The sequence below is a fragment of the Eurosta solidaginis genome, chromosome 3, assembly GCF_040869045.1.
Source record: "Eurosta solidaginis isolate ZX-2024a chromosome 3, ASM4086904v1, whole genome shotgun sequence".
Classification (NCBI taxonomy): Eukaryota; Metazoa; Arthropoda; class Insecta; order Diptera; family Tephritidae; genus Eurosta; species Eurosta solidaginis.
The window spans coordinates 163,006,636-163,024,815 of NC_090321.1; the positions used below are offsets into that span (position 1 = coordinate 163,006,636).

At 34.5% G+C, this 18,180-nt stretch overlaps 2 protein-coding genes across 4 annotated transcripts in view; one reads left to right on the plus strand and one right to left on the minus strand.

Annotated features, from left to right (window-relative positions):
• Positions 1-18,055, plus strand: part of LOC137244536 (uncharacterized) — a 169,775-nt gene extending 151,720 nt beyond the window's left edge. Inside the window, exons 2-4 of the transcript XR_010951084.1 lie at positions 17,343-17,474; positions 17,544-17,675; positions 17,740-18,055. The gene's annotated coding sequence lies outside the window, so the exon portion shown is untranslated. The remainder of the gene's footprint in view (positions 1-17,342; positions 17,475-17,543; positions 17,676-17,739) is intronic.
• The window catches only part of LOC137244534 (phosphatidylinositol 4-phosphate 5-kinase type-1 sktl-like), a 108,348-nt gene that overhangs the window by 13,644 nt on the left and 76,524 nt on the right, over positions 1-18,180 (minus strand). The window contains exon 16 of one of the 3 annotated variants that reach the window (XM_067773628.1): positions 15,998-17,456. The exons of the other annotated variants lie outside the window; for them this stretch is intronic. Coding sequence (XP_067629729.1) covers positions 17,441-17,456 — 16 coding nt within the window. The 3' untranslated portion in view covers positions 15,998-17,440. Of the gene's footprint in view, positions 1-15,997; positions 17,457-18,180 lie in introns of those variants that run through there. 3 annotated transcript variants of the gene reach the window in all.

Below are 18,180 nucleotides of genomic sequence, written 5' to 3' on the forward strand. Positions count from 1 at the left end.
CCATACCTAGATATATGTTGACCGATTATCAGACCTACTCGATATGACACCCCTTTCATTTGATACCCATCCACTGGAAGCCCTAGTCAATATTTAGGTCTATTGTAGGGTATTTGTAATAACTTTAAATAATATCAACTTTTGTTATTTTAAATATTTTATGTATTTGTTCTAATTTTCAATCTCGAATTTTTGCTTTCAAAAATTTTCATTCTTGATATTGTTCTGCTGGAAATTAAATTCATTTTTCAATAAAAAATAATATTTAAAAATATCTAAAATATTTATCCTACATCTGGCGATCCTGCCAGGAGCGTTAATTTTCTGTGATTAGATATGATTAGTATAGAGAACTTAGAACTACATTTAAAGGGTTTACTACATATAACAACATAATAACGAAGGTAAAATAACAACAATTTGAACAAATGTGAAACTAAAGGAGCAGCAGATATCGTGAGGAATTTATCAGTCAGTTCAAAATCAGTAAAAATATAAGAATTGCAACAACAACAATACAACAACAATAAATACAGCAGAGTCAGTTCAAAATCAGTAAAAAATATATACAACAACAATAATCAACAATACAACAACAATAAATACAGCAAGAAAATATATTTTAAAAGAAGATCCTTATAAATAACAATTATATGATTTGGGTGAGCTGTATCGAATATTTTTACGATTTATATTTGTAAATTACTTATATAAATAATATATATATACTTTGTAATTTATCTATAATACTTCATTCATTTTTAGATTTTAAATTGTAAACTTCTTTTTCAGAGATCTTTAATTTTTGTTTATTAAAAATGTATCGTACGCCACCACGTGACACAGACACGTCTACACCAACACATCGTACAAATGACTCGCTTATTGATTTACAAGGTGATGTTTTTCAGAACGATCTTGTAAATCCATACGCCAATCAAAATATTGAAATATTTGCCACTTCAGTGAAACTTCTCCAATTTTGGACAAATTGTCCTGAAGCATGGTTCATTCATGCAGAAATGCAATTCAATAGGAAAAATATTACGCAGGAGACGACAAAATATGAATATGTCATCACTGCCCTTCCTCAGGATGTCATTATGACAATTTTGGATTTTATTCAAAATCCTCCTGATGATAATAAATTCTCAGCCTTAAAACAGATTTTAATAGAAAGGCATTCTTTAAGTGAAAATGCCAAATTGGATAAGATTTTGACTGATTCAGAGATTGGAGATCGCAAACCCTCAGAGTTTTATCGGTCTCTGGTCTTACTTTCTGGCTCCAATTTCAGCTCTGAAGTCCTTAAAAAGATTTGGATGAGAAAACTTCCTAAAAATTTAAACGTTATTTTAACGAGTTCGAACTCTAATGATATAAATGAACTTTTAAAATTGGCTGATAATGTTTGGGAAGTTTGTTAGCAAAAACGAAATAGCTTTAGTCAATAATTTGCAAAATTCTAAAAGCGAGAATGCAATAATTTCCAATTTGGTTCAAACCACTAATCTAATATGTAAAAACTTTGAAAAATTATCTTTAGAATTATCAGAAATGAAAAAAGAAATTAATCAAAATTATTCTAGATCCCGTTCGATAAGTAGGAATCGTTTTAGAAGTCAGTCTAGATATAGGTCCAATTCGCGTGAGGATCCGAACTGGCTCTGCAGATATAATTATAAATTTGGTAACAAAGCTATTAAATGTGAACAACCATGTGCCTTTTCTAAAAACAATTCAACAAACTAAAGTTTTCCGTTGTTGCAGCGACGAACGACGGAAATTTTGAAGTATCAACTCGTCGCTTATTTATATTTGATAGGGAAAACAAGTTAAATTTTCTTATTGATAGTGGGGCAGAGATTTCGGTACTTCCAGTGACTAAATTCTTGTGTAAAAATAAATCTAACGATATTATTTTGACAGCAGCTAATGGTACTACGATTTCGACTTATGGTAAAAAAATTTTAAATATAAATTTAGGATTGAGGCGCGAATTTCCATTTACTTTTTTAATAGCTGATATAGGTAAGCCAATAATCGGAGCTGATTTTTTAAGCAAATATGGCCTACTTATCGATATTAAAAATAAATGTTTAGTTGACCCGTTGACAAGTCTTTCAGTCAATACTATTTCATGTTTTTGCAATGTTCCTCTTCCCAAAATTTTCTCAGTAGACAATCAATATACGAAATTATTAAAAACTTTTCCATCTTTAATTACGGAACCTGATTACTCGAAGCCAGTTAAACATGCTACGGTTCACAGACTAGTTACAGAAGGTAACCTAGCATTTTCTAAGCCCAGGCGTTTAGATCCTATTAAATTTAAAGTGGCCAAGGCCGAATTCGATTTTTTATTAAAAACTGGAATTTGTAGATCTTCAAATTCATCCGTGGCATCTCCTCTCCATTTAGTACCCAAAAAAGATGCTAATGACTGGCGTCCTTGTGGCGATTTCAGAAGACTAAACGTAGTAACAGTTCCTGATCGTTATCCCTTGCCCCATATCCATGACTTCAATATGAATCTTCGAAACAAAACTATATTTTCAAAAATTGATTTAGTTAAAGCGTACCATCAGATACCAATGGCTAAAGAAGACGTATATAAAACGGCAATAACGACACCCTTTGGTATGTTTGAATTTTTACGTATGTCTTTTGGGTTAAGGAACTCAGCTCAAACATTTCAAAGGTTTATTAATGAGGTTATAAGTGGACTGGATTTTGTGTTTGCCTATATAGATGATTTGCTTATAGCGAGTGAAAACGAACAGGAACATTTAAAAGATTTGAGTATTCTTTTTGAGAAGTTGTCGGAATACGGTCTAAATATTAAACCGAGCAAATGTATTTTTGGTGTTGGCAGTATTGATTTTTTAGGGCACAATATTTCTAGTTCTGGAATTAGTCCTTCCGATGAGAAAACAGCAGCCATACGTAATTTTGAGCGTCCGAAAAATATTAAACAAGCACAAAAATTTATAGGAATGGTAAACTATTACCATAGGTATATTCAAAATCTTGCTGAGTACACGAATATAATATATGATTTAATTAATAGAACAAACAAAAAACGTGATAAAAAATTAATATGGGATGACACATCAACAAAAAGTTTTGAATGTATTAAAGAAAAATTTGCAAATAAAGTATTATTAAATCATTTTAATAATGATGCAAAGCTTTCTTTAAATGTAGATGCATCAAATACAGCTATTGGTGGTGTAATAGAACAACATTTTAATGGCAAATATGAGCCAATAGGATTCTATTCCAAAAAGCTTTCACCATCAGAGATAAAGTATAGTGCATTTGATCGAGAGTTGTTAGCAATATATTTAAATATAAAACACTTTCGATATCTTTTAGAAGGAAGACAGTTTACAGTTTTTACTGATCATAAACCTTTGGTTTTCGCCTTAAATTCAAAAACTGAACGTAGTCCTAGACAAACGCGGCATCTAGAATTCATTGCGCAATTCACTAGCGATATACAATATGTTAAAGGAAAAGATAATGTGGTAGCTGACACATTGTCACGAGTTTTTGAGGTAGATGCTTTTCAAAATTTCGATCTAAATTTTAAAATCTTACAAAAGGAGCAACAACAAGACACTGAACTTAATGAATTAATATCTGGCCAAACTTTTCAAAATCTTAAATTAATCAAAATTCCTTTGCTAAATTTTACCATCTGGTGCGAAGTTTCAGGAGAATGTCCTAGACCATTTGTTCCAAACAGCTTGCGTAAAACAATTTTTGATATTTTACATGGAATTGCTCATCCTGGTACGAAGGCTACCCGAAAACTAATAGTTAAAAGGTATTTTTGGCCAAGTATGAATAAACAAATAAATTTATGGTCCAAGGAATGTCTAAATTGTCAGAAATCAAAAGTTATTCGTCATACGAAATCACCTATTAGCAAAATTCCAGTACCAAAAGGTAGATTCTATCATATTCATTTGGATATTGTAGGACCTTTACCCATTTCCAGAGGACATCGTTATATTTTTACTATAGTTGACAGGTTTTCTCGTTGGCCTGAGGCATATGCACTAAGAGATATTTCTTCGGCAAATATTGCAAGAACATTTTTCAGTGAATATATTTCGCGTTTTGGAGTTCCATGTAATATAAGTACTGATTAAGGCTCTCAGTTTACATCAAATTTGTTTTCGGAATTGACAAAATTTCTTGGAAGTCACCACATAACAACGTCTCCCTACCATCCTCAAGCTAACGGAATGGTGGAACGTTTTCATAGACAGTTAAAATCTTCAATAATGGCTAGGAATGGGATTAGAGATTGGTACGAAGAATTACCAATAATACTTTTGGGTTTGCGATCAACTTTTAAAGAAGATATTTCAGCTACACCAGCTGAAATGGTTTTTGGTCAAAATTTAAGGTTACCTGGTGAACTCGTTGTCTCAACTTCTGAGAAAACAAATTCGACAGATGTTTTGAGCAGTTTACGTGAACATTTTAGAAATTTTAAATCAAATCTTGAACATCATAAAAATTCTTCTGGAATTTATGTTCCTTTAGAAGATTGTCAATTTGTTTTCGTACGGGTTGTAAACAAACATTCTTTACAACATCCTTACGAGGGACCTTATAGAGTAATTGAAAAAGGAATTAAAAATTTTAAAATAGAAATAAATAATGAAATTAAAATTTTTCCTATTGATCGTTTGAAACCTGCTATGGTGGATTTTGCACACTTTACTAAAACAAAAACAAAAAAGAAAGTAACGTTTAATTTATATAACAATTTATCTCTGGAAGGGGGAGTAATGTAGGGTATTTGTAATAACTTTAAATAATATCAACTTTTGTTATTTTAAATATTTTATGTATTTGTTCTAATTTTCAATCTTGAATTTTTGCTTTCAAAAATTTTCATTCTTGATATTGTTCTGCTGGAAATTAAATTCATTTTTCAATAAAAAATAATATTTAAAAATATCTAAAATATTTATCCTACATCTATATACCGAAACGGCTTGAGATGTCACAATAAAAATTAATTTACTTCAAGGGCCGTTTTCTAATCCACCCAATAAATTTCAATTAACTTACCGGGCAGGTAAATTATTCTCCACTTTACAGTCAGCTTTAGCGATTTTCGTTTTCTCAAGTGCCCTGTAAAATAAAGCTTGCATTTGATTTAGATTTGGCAACGTCACATTAAAACTGTAATACGTTCATATTAAGAGTGTATTATTTTTTTTTGCTGCATAATTTTAAACTTGACATGATATGCCTTAATTTAAACCTGTGTAAATAATATATTGTTGCGGCTGAAACTGCTGTCGCCGCTACTTTTTGCTGCTATAAAAGACGCAAAATGCGGCGGTTCGAATCTCCCTGGCACCTGTTTTTTATTACATTTTTTTCTAATTTAGGTTTAAACCTAAGAATAAATTTTAAAGGGCAGATGAGCTGCCGGTAAATTTTTCCGCCCGCGAATTTAAAAAGAACTTGAGCAAATGAAAATTCACTTATAGCCAGGATAAAGTGAGCGCTAAAATTAAAGAGTGGATGAGAAAACGGCCCTTAAGCCAACATCAACAGCTTCCATTTGATACCCATATTTTACAAACACATCCTAGTGTTACCCTGATGCACGTTTTGGCCTATATCTCGAGACCCTAGACACCAATAGGTATGAAAAATACCCTGTACTAAAGCACCCATCAACAGCTTTCATTTGATATCCATATTGTATTGTAACGAATTTACTTGCAAATCCTCTTATTTGCAATCTTCTGCCAACGTTCGTATCACTAAACTGTTGAATAAATAACTCCAATATTGAATAATGGAAAAATGGCCTTTATTAAAGTACTTCACAATAACACTTATACTTTGCAACTAGCTGGCTTAATAACCAAACTGACTGATGAAACTGATCTATTGCTCGCTAGATAGCGTCTTAATCGAAACTGCCCATAGCGCCTCTACCGCTGATGATTTTATACTCTGTGATTTCCTCGTGGCATCTTCTAGGCGCTTCCAGAATTTTACTTAGTTAGTTATAAATTTCTCAGCTACAACTACAGATGTATAATTTCTCATTTCAGTAATACTTGCACAAATTATTGCCCTCCCTTGTGACAACTCAGATAAGATATATGCATGTGTTTGTGCATTGCCGCTCCGCTGCTCGCATACGTACATATGTGTAGACGCAATTATTGATTCGTTTATGTAGATACATAATGATTGAATTATTGATGTGAATTCACGTCACTGCTTAGCATCGGCCTAGAGATGGCAGCACCCCTTAGTTTTGCTAATATTCGTAACACTGTCCTCCACCTAAGTCTGATCGTCCCGATCAGACAAATCTCTCGATCTAAACGCTGCTAGCATCGCCAAATGTACCACCCTTCTATTTCGTGATGTCCCAATTGCTTGTATGCGGTAGATGACATCACTGATCGTATTCACAACTCTGTACGGGCCTTCCCAACTGCACCGATATTTGGATGGAACACCTTTCCACCGGTGAGGGTTGTATAGCAGTACCAAATCTCCCTCCCGGAAACCTTCCCAATTATTTTCCTTGTCGTACCTGTGTTTCATCTTACTACTCAATACCCTGGGCCGTTCCCTCACACTCTGTTGTTTGGCCAATGAACTACTTCGTAGAGCTTGCGTTTGACGGATAGGCTTTGCATCATCAGTATCGCCTTGACGTTTCACAACAGTAGTGCGCGCTGGCTTGAAACCACCTTTGCATTCTTTCTGGAAAATTCTTTCAGTCGTTTTAGTGCGTCCATTAGGGTTTGTCAATGCCAGTGTTTTTCTCGCAGGTACTTTTGATTTCGCTTTATTTGGCCCATTCGATCCATCAACCTTTGCTCCATCTACTTTCCTTGACTTTCTTGCCCTCCGTCGAATCTCCTCCACCAGCACTCTTACTGCTGAACCCTTTTTCCAAACTGAAGTTAAGTGGCACATCTTGGTTCTCATAACGCATCACCCTTATCTGCATATCGATCCTGATGTCATGGTCAACCAAGAAATCCACTCCCAATATAACTTCGTCAACAATCTCCGCCACAACGAATTTGTGTAGAACCAAGACCTTCCCAATTAGGACTTCACATATCACTTCTCCCTGGACTTGGTTATACTCGCCTGTGACCGTACGCAACCTTGCTCCAGGTAACGGTTTTACTCTCCTGTTGACTGAATCAGATCGAATCAAGGAATGAGATGCGCCCGTATCTACAGTCAGTACACGCTCCTTGCCATCCACATTCTCTCTGACGGTAAGACTGCTTGATTTCCTTCCAATTTGCGACACAGATATCACAGGACTTTCAATTGCTGGAGCTAGCTCTCGATTTTTCCATCTGGCATGCTCTTGCTCATCTCCTCCAGCTTTGCGTTTACGGCCACCCAAGTCGGAACTACCAGGACCAAGATCGCAATGACGTGCAATGTGACCGGGCTTCCCGCATTTGAACCATTTGATAACTTTTTCACTCCGCTTTTGAGATCCGTTCAGCGCCTCCAATATTGCGTCTACCCACTCTGGCCTTTCTACCTCTACACGGCGTGCTTTTAAAACTGGCTTACACAGAAGCAATGCTGTTTCTTGAGTCAGTGCATGGGATACCGTTTCTGCGAATGTGGGTTTTGGGTTTGCATATGTCGCTCGCTTCGTTTCTACGTCCCGTATGCTATTCTTAAAACTCTGGATTTTTACCCTCTCGGTGTACTCCATGGGTGCGTCCGCATTTGCCAAATGTGCCAACCTTTCAACATCCGAGGCAAACTCCTGCAAAGTCTCATTCGCTCTTTGGTGACGGTTTTGCAACTCAATTTGGAATATCTGTTTTCTATGCTCGCTTCCATAACGTCTCTCGACAGCGGCCATCAATGCTTCATAGCTGTTCCGTTCGTACTCTGGAATAGTCTGTAAAATTTCGGCAGCTGGTCCTTTCAATGCTACGAAGAGTGCAGCAACTTTATCTTCAGCATTCCAGTTGTTCACTGTTGCGGTTTTCTCAAACTGTAGCTTAAAGACCTGGAAAGGAACAGACCCGTCAAAGGATGGTGTTTTTACCTTTGGATTACTCGCTGAAACAGCTGGGCGATTTAGTTGTAACTGCTCCATACGACCCTTCAAATCGTCGACTTCTACCTGAAATTGAGCGATTTTGCATCCTGCGCTTCCAGCTTCGATGTTACCCTTGCTTCCTGTGCTTCTAACTGTGAAGACACCTGCAATGATAAGCGCTCCTCTTGTTCTTCCATCTTGGATGTTATGCGTGTCTCCTGCGATTCTAGTTGGGAGGCCATATATGTCTTCTGTTCTTCCAGTTGAGTTTCCATCTTGGATGTAATCTGTGTCGACATTTCTGACATACGCGTTTCTTGTGCTTCAATCTTCGATGTTATTTCTGACGACATTTCTGACATCTGCGACGACATTGATGTTACTGTCGATGTTTGTGCAGATATTGCAGCCAAAATCATGTTCAAGAGTGTGCTCGTAACTGTCTGCGATGTTTCGTTTTTCTCTTCAATTTTTGTTGTTGTCTCGTCCCCATCAGGATAAAAGACATACTCGTCCACATCAATTCCTTCTGCTTCCATTGCCTCTCGTAGCCTTGCCTGAAGTTCGAGTTTAACGCCGCTTGTATTCAATCCACGGCTCTCCAACTCCTTCTTCAGTTGCTGGATCTTCAATTCACTGAACTTTGCCATGTCCTTGTTGTCCTCTGGAATTTATTCAACAATTCCTCTTCTGACACCAATTGAAAAGAATTTACTTACAAATCCTCTTATTTGTAATCTTCTGCCAACGTTCCTATCACTAAACTGTTGAATAAATAACTCCAATATTGAATAATGGAAAAATGGCCTTTATTAAAGTACTTCACAATAACACTTATACTTTGCAACTAGCTGGCTTAATAACCAAACTGATGGCTTAAATGAAACTGGCTTTCAAAATAATACTGCTATTGCTCGCTAGAGAGCGTCTTAATCGAAACTGCCCATAGCGCCTCTACCGCTGATGCTTTTATACTCTGTGATTTCCTGGTGTCATCTTCTAGGCGCTTCCAGAATTTTACTTAGTTATAAATTTCTCATCTACAACTACAGATGTATAATTTCTCATTTGAGTAATACTTGCACAAATTATTGCCCTCTCTTGTGACAACTCAGATAAGATTATATGCATGTGTTTGTGCTTTGCCGCTCCGCTGCTCGTATACGTACATATGTGTAGACGCAATTATTGATTCGTTTATGTAGATACATAGTGATTGAATTATTGATGTGAATTCACGTCACTGCTTAGCATCGGCCTAGAGATGGCAGCACCCATTAGTTTTACTAATATTCGTAACAGTATAAACACTGTCTACGGGTACATGGGCCCACGTTTTGCCTATACCTCCAGACACTAGTCACTCAGGGCTATGAAAATTACCCTCAACTAAAGCACTCATCAACAGCTTTCATTTATTATCCATATTGTAAAAACACATTCTAGGGAGACCCGGGTCCACGTTTTGGCCTATTTCTCGAGGCCCTAGCCACCAATAGGTATGAAAACTACCCTGCACTAAAGCACTCATCAACAGCTTTCGTTTGATATCCACATTGTGTAAACACTGTCTACGGGTACATGGGCCCACGTTTTGCCTATATCTCCAGACACTAGTCACTCAGGGGTATGAAAATTACCCTCCAATAAAGCACTCATCAGCAGATTTCATTTATTATCCATATTGTAAAAACACATTCTAGGGGGACCCGGGTCCACGTTTTGGCCTATTTCTCGAGGCCCTAGTCACCAATAGGTATGACAATTACCCTGCACTAAAGCACTCATCAACAGCTTTAATTTATTATCCATATTGTAAAAACACATTCTAGGGGGACCCGGGTCCACGTTTTGGCCTATTTCTCGAGGCCCTAGCCACCAATAGGTATGAAAACTACCCTGCACTAAAGCGCTCATCAACAGCTTTCATTTGATATCCACATTGTATAAACACTGTCTAGGGGTACACGGGCCCACGTTCTGGCCTATATCTCGAGACCCTAGTCACCCAGGGGTACGATAAATACCCCGTATCAAAGTACTCATAAACAGCTTCCATATTGTACAAACACATCCCAGTATTACTCAGGTCCACGTTTTGATCTCAAAACTCTAGCCACCTAGCGAAAAAAAAGTAGACGTTGCCCGATTCTCAGACCTACCCAATATGATTTGTAAAGTTTTTCAGCTACAAAAAAAAAATTTACATTTTCGAACTAACACATACATTTTCATATGTTCTTCATAGCAAAAACATATCTGAATATTCTATTTTAATATCTTTTATTTTACTCAGGTTTTGCAATAAAAATATATAAAAAAAGCTCCTCCTACCTTAAAATATTCTCCTATCCAAAAATTACATGACATATAAATTGTAAGATGCGATAAAAGAAAAGTTTTGGCAATGGTTGGGCTATCGTGAACTCCTACACGTGAAAAATCTTTTTTGCATTGTGAATTCATACAAGTGAAAAATATTTATATTCTTCCATTGCCATACCTACCTGTCAAATAATTGCTGACAGAGAGAACGGTTGTCGCGAATGGCGAGAGAATGGAAGAAAGGTTTCTTTTTTGCTCGCCATCAATTGCCCATTCATGTTTTAAACGAATTTTTTTTTTTACATGAGTCTACAGAAAATGAGACCACCAATTAATATTGATTTTTAGAATCTATGTAGTTAATAGAGAAAAAATATGAGCACTCAGCCAAGCAAACATTTTAAATTATGTGAGTAGTGCAATGTACCAGTCGTCTACAAAAATGTTTGAAAAACACTATTGAGCAAATAATTTAAGTAATCGAACAGCGATTCAACAGATGATCCAGGCTGTTTACTATTGTGAACATTTTTTTTCAAACATTCGAATCGTGTATGACGTTTTTTTCCCTCATTGCCATACCTACCTGTCAAATAAGGCTGACAGTCAGTAAGGCTGTCACGAATGGCCAGAGAATGGAAAAAAGGTTTGTTTGCTAGTAGCAAACAAATTGAACTGCCACGAATTGCCGATTTTTTGTTCCAAACTAACTTTTCTTCTAAATGTGTTTAAAGAAAATCAGACTTCATATTAGTATTCGTTTAAAAAATCTAGTTAATAGAGAAAGTATGAGCAGCCATTTACGCAAACTTTTTAAAGTATTGTAACAAATTTTGGTAAAATTCCTGATTATTCTGCATTTGCTATTATAGTTCGATTCGCTGAACTGTCGAATAAATAACTCAAATATTCAGTATAGCAATATGTCCTTTATTTACAACTCTGCTGTAGTAGTAGTACTTCACAATTACTATACCCGCTTACTTCACTTAAACGTGTTAAAATCAAACTGATTCATTATTCCTCAGATTGTATTGCCTTTATACCCTCATTTCTATGTGTGAATAAAAGTTCTGTTCTTACGTGATGGCTATTTGTGTGTGTGTGAAATAATCTCTTCGCTCTAAAGGGCCTTGCAAAGTTGACATAGTCATAAAGCTAAAGTCATAACCATATTTTTACTTATCCATATCAATTGGCATCAGTTATGGGTGCCTTAACCTAAAATATGTGAAAATTTCACAAGAAAGAAGAAAATGAAAAAAAAAATAAAAAGGAATTCCACAAATAATAAGCCACTTAGACGAAAAATAAGAATCCACTAACTCAAATATTTATAGGTTATGCATATGGCGGAAACCCGAAAACCAATTGGTTGGATATGGTTAAATTTCCAATCGACAATGATAACAGCGGTGTTTATTTTATCAAGTTTAGGATTGACACAAGTTATCGAATAGCAGGATTATTAAAATTATTGTTAAGCTAATTTACCGTTGTCAAATATTGTTAAAAATGTAAGTGAATAGCAAGCGCTTTAGGTTTCAGTTGCATGTAAGCTACAAAGTATGAAAGCTTTATATACCCAAGAGTCAGGCATGCTTAACCAACGAACCGATATCATTTCGTTACGATAACAAACGTTAATAAACGAAACGAATTAATTTGACGTTCTTAACGTTAATAAATGACTTTGTTTCGTTTATTAACGTTAATTATCGTAACGAAATGATATCGGTTCGTTGGTTAAGCATGCCTGCCAAGAGTACAGCAATACTGGTCACTAGGCGTACCTGCACTTGGAATAAAGGAAAAACACGAATCTTGTTAACATACCTAAATTGTGAATTCATACAAGTGGCGAATGTTTGAAAAAAACGTTCACAATAGTAAACAGTAGACTGGGTCGAAAAAAGTTGCTAATGTCCGCCCCTAAATTTAAAGATTATGTTGAGAGGGTTTCGGAAAAAATTTTTTTTTTAAATTTTTTTTGATCCTTCAAAATACAACCGAAAAGGTTTTTTCGTTGTAACTTGGTTATTTGACGTCCGATTTTTTAAATTTATATGTCATTATTTTGGCCTTGAGAAGCTTCACATTTCCGTTTAATGTCCTTTTAAGCTATGAAGTCATCCTTTTAAGCTATAATCGTTTCACATGATTAGGTCAGCTAACAAAATTTACCCCCCTAATGTAATGTACCCTAATGAAAGAGCAAAAAACAGACCTTTCTTCCATTATTATCTGGCCATTCGCGACAGCCGTGTTCCATGTCAGCAATTATTTGACAGGTAGGTATGTCAATGGAGGAATATAAAGATTTTTCACTTGTATGAATTCACAATGTTTACATATGTAAGTTTCTGGGTAACGTTTTACAAGACGGTGCACCATCTAATTTTTATCAAAAATTATCAAAGGTGGTATCAAAACACGCGTCTCGACCTCCGTTTTAAGAATCCCGAAGCGAAAATTAAAATTTTTATTTCTTTTTGTTTTTATCGGCCTATTGATAAATCATTCAAGGTTCGAATCGAGCTCAAGGCCAGAACAATAATTTTTTTCTAATGATAATTATTGTTATTTTTTAATTTTTCTAAATTTGAAAAATTGTATTTTGTTTTTGGAATAGTAAGTAGAAAATTTTTCAGACAACCTGCCATAGCTGCGCATATAGATCCATTTCGAAGGGTGCTAAGCCTTCATCATCAGTACGCTTTAGGCATGCTGCGCTTATGATGAAGGCTTAGCACCCTTCGAAATGGATCTATATGCGCAGCTATGGCAGGTTGTCTGAAAAATTTTCTACTTACTATTCCAAAAACAAAATACAATTTTTCAAATTTAGAAAAATTAAAAAATAACAATAATTATCATTAGAAAAAAATTATTGTTCTGGCCTTGAGCTCGATTCGAACCTTGAATTTTTATTTCTGTCAAAAGATATAAGCAAAAAATCGGTTCTAATTAGCATGTGGTTGTTGTTTTTTGCCAGATTTGTTGTACACACACATATACGCTAATGCAAAAAGTTGTTCTGCGCGCATTTTGTTTTGATCCCCAAACCGGTGTCGGAACCACCCAGGGCAATATTTTATAAGCGCGGTCGAAGGCCGCCAACGCCGAAAAGTGTTCTATGCAAAAAAACTATGGATCGGGCCCCATATTTCGGACCCTTTCAGGGTCATTTTACGTTTTTTTGTGAACAACTTTCGATAGAAATAAATTTTTGATTTCTGCTTTCGGATTCTTAAAACGGAGGGCGAGACGCTTGTTTTGATCCCACCGTTGATAATTTTCGATAAAAATTAGGTGGTGCACCGTCTTGTAAAACGTTACCAGTTTCTGTTATTACAAAATGCTTCTTAGACATGACGAAAGCGTGAAATGTACATATATTTTCAAAGTGGGATAAGTATTTAAGCTTAGTATCTATTTTTGAAGTGATTAAGTTGCTATTAAGTGTTCCAAACTAGAAATGTCTTCTTTTATAATCCGCGGTGGTGCAAGCTTGCTCTTTCTCATTGGGTATTTACTGCGATTGTTAAGCCTTTCTTACACTATGGAGCCCTTGTTTGGTGGAAAGCCACAAAAAAGAGCATACCTCAAAAATTAGAGGGTATGCAGACTGTCAATGCTTAGGTGCCCCCCAAAAACAAATATTGAGAAACACATTTTTTCAGCAAAAGACAACAATTAAAAAAATTTTTTTTTATTGCCTGTTCGTTTTTTTAATATTATTTATGAAATTAAATATTTTAGGGTGTGTCCTAAACGCACTACGAATAGCGTTGTGCCGCCCTTCGATAGAAATATTTGTTCGGGCTTCATCCAATTTGGTGATATTATACATATTCCTTAATTCTTTCGACGTTGCTGTGTTCCGGGCTGAAAAATATTCAAAAATAAAAGTCAGAAGACAAATTTCAGAAATCAAAATTTAAAAAGTAATTAGAAAGAAAAAAAAAACACAAAATTTTGCGCAAAATTTTGTGTTTTTTTCTGTCTGATTACTTTCTGAATTTTGACTTCAGAATTTCGACTTCTGAATTTCGATTTCCGAATTTTTGTTTCTGAGTTTTGACTTCTGAATTTTGGCAAAGAGGGATTTGGAAAAGAGGGTTCTGACCAGGCGCTGATCTACGGGGTGGTAGGGGGGGGGGGGGGATTGGGGACATTCTCAAATAACCTCTGGTATACCAACTAACGCTGTGGAAACTTTGGAATTTTATGACATGTTGTGTGTATACCCAACCATCCATGCTTTCCTCAAAATTTTATGTACGATGTGTGTCACGAATGCAAGCGCCGAAAGGTCTTTTTCAACATTACGTCGGTTGAAAACGTCGCTCAGAACGACTATGCTTCAGCAAAGATTGGTCGGTCTGGCGTTTACAGAAAAGAAAATGAAATATCCAAAGAAAACAAATATTCAAATGTTTAATACTTAAAGTATTTGAAAAATAAAATTTTGTATGGAAAATCTTCAAGTCTAAGGTGTGGAAATGAAAATATCTGGCATCAATACTGCGGGCCATTTTTTTCTCAATGGAATATCATAGAGAGTAAAATTTTGCGTATGTGGTTTTCCTTGCGTGCAAAAATGTGCTCCAGAACAATTTTTTTTGCACGGTTTTCGCAACAATTTTAAAAATAGAAATTTATTTAACAGAAATAAAAAAAATGTGCTCTTAAATAGTTTTTAATTACAAACAAATTGGTGTTTGAATTGTCAAAATCGGTGGAGCCTATCGGCTGTTATTCAACTTTAAAAAAAAAAGGACAAAGAAAATTCAAATGACGATAATTGAGTGGATGTGTGGAATAATGGTATAAGTCGAGTTACATCGTTTTTCCATAAATCAAATAAATAAAAAGAGCACGATTACATACACATACCATATTAATCTTAGAAAATAATAGTGATATTTAAAAACGGTATAACTCTCTAATAAAATTTTGCAGTAGTGAAGCATCGAAATGGTATGAAAATATATTCAATGTCGTAGACCAGAAAGAACTGAAAAAAAAAGAATTGAAGTGGTTTCAAAAACGACTAAGCAGACAGAGAACTCCATTGTTAAAAATAGAAAAAGTTTAAAAATGATAAAAGTAGTAAACAAAGATTGCTAAAAATAACAAACGGAAATAACAAATAGTTATAAGCACATCTAAATAATAGAATATAATGTATTTAACAATGGTTATTAATGTATCTACTATTTTGTGTAATAAAGTATCTCAATCAAAATATTTGATATTCGATCTATGGAATAGCGGTATAACTCAAAAAAATAAGAAATCATCCATTTTCTAATAAAATTATGTATATATAAAATTTGTTACGTTTTCTTATCAAAGAATCATACTATCTACAATCCTACCAAATAGGATTATTATAAATTAATTTTTACCTGCGTTTTTAAGTTTTTTTTCACTTTTCTCAAAAGGTTGATTCTTGAGTTATACCGTTATTCCACACATCCCCTCAATTAAGGATACAGTTTTTTTTGGAAAAATCGAAGACGAGCATTTGTTTTTGTATTATTGACAGCTATCAAATAATAATGTAACGAATTTACTTGCAAATCCTCTTATTTGCAATCCTCTGCTAAGTTCGAATCAGTAAACTGTTGAATAAATAACTCCAATATTGAATAATGGGAAAAATGGCCTTTATTAAAGTACTTCACAATAACACTCAAACTGTGCAACGAATAGCTTGCTTAATAACCAAACTGATTGATAGCTCAAATGAGACTCTACTATTCAAAATACTACTGCTCTCGCTAGATAGCGTCTTAGTCGAAACTGCTTGACAACTCAAATCAAACTGAATTCCCGCGCCTCTACAATTGCCGCCTTTTATACTCTTTGATTTCAACCTTCGCATCTTCTAGGCGCTTCCAGAATCTACTAGTCCAGCAGCTCTTAAACTTCTCAGCTGTAACTACAATTGCACAATTTTATAGTTTTTCTCATTGCATATTTATAGGAGTATCTCAGATATATGCATGTGTTTGTGCATTGACTCTCCGCTGCTCGTATACGTACATGGTACATATGTGTAGACGCAATTATTGTTTCGTTTATGTAGATACATAATGATTGATCTATGGATGTAAGTTCACGTCGCTGCTTAGCATCGGCTTAGAGATGGCAGCACTCCTTAGTTTTGCTAATATTCGTAACAATACCTTTGTTGCTCAAAAATAAATTATGACATTTTTCGGTTATCACTTTCAGAAATTTTCACTCTGTGTGTTTAAACATAACACTTTTTTACATTGTTATTATTACATAGTTTTATTAAAATTATATAAGCGTGAAATGTACACACCCAGTGATGATAAAAGTAGCAAATAAAAAATACAAAAAGTATTTAAAAACAGAATACATACATACTTTCAAAAATACTTTGAAATCGAAAGCTTACATTTTGGTATTATTAAGCGCTGTACTCAAATCAAAAGAAAAATTTTGCATTTTTCTTGAGCATGAAAATAGCAGTAGGCACAAAATTTTGGCATTTCACGATGCATGGTAATTTATACATGAATACCGATATTATAAAAATAAAACAAAGTTTATGAAACTTTTAGATTTCATTCATATTTTGTTGCTTTAACAACGTATAATGTATTTTCTTCGCAGAGTTTTGCATTAAATTGTTGCTATGATATGAAATTTTGTTGGCCTAACAATAAAAATTGAAATTAAACTATGTGTAATGTACTTTCTTCGTCGTTTGTTATGATGCAATAACGCGAACGCATGATCGCGTCAGTTCGTGTCGACATGCCTTCGTTGTACGACGAGTTTTGGTGAGAAATTTTTTAGAAGTAATTAAATAATAGTAAAATAAGCAAAAACACTCAGTAATTGTTAAAAATGGAAGAAACTTTGATTCCCATTTTGTTGATTTCAGAAGACGACATTGTTTTCGTTGTTGCAATTACGGATCATCAAATTGACGCCGACCAAAATTTGGAGGCAATTGATAGCGATTAAATAGAAGATGACCAGTTAAATGTGGAGTACACTTTTGCAGCATTTACAGGTAAGTAAATAATATTAATTACATTGATTCATAAATAAATAAATAATATATTTTGCACAACACATGTAGCTTGCGGATTCACCTACAATAGGCTAAACATATTTAAATAAGGACGATTTGGAGCAGATTTTTCCTGGAAACGGAAATATTGGCCTCAGGGCCGAACTCAGGGAAAAAATTGCTGCTTGGAGAACAAGAATGGTAACATATAAATTTTTTTCTTTTAATACAAAATATATACAACATACAATCAAATTTTTCTCAGTTTTCGGATATGGATACACTTTCAAGCAGCTCAAGCTCCATGCGCAGTTTGAGTAATTCCCAAGATTGGCAGTTTGAGTGATTCCCAAGAAGGCTACTTTTTGACAAATATAGACAATGAAGTTATTAAACTCTACGAAATTTTGAACATTTTAATTTACAATAACAATACAATTTTTTTATTGTAAATGAATATAAATTACTTGAATTTTCAGAACACTTTCAATCTTACATTTATCGCAGGGCCAAAACAAAGTTTTTTGAAATTATTAATAATTGTTTTTGTTTGATTCGAACCTTGAATGAAATTATTAATATAAAAACTTTTACTGGTCCACTTATACATTTATATTACATTCCTGATGGAACTATATTAATAAGAAATAAAATATTTTGAATTGTTTTATAAGAACATTTTGAGTTAATAAAATTTCAAACAAAA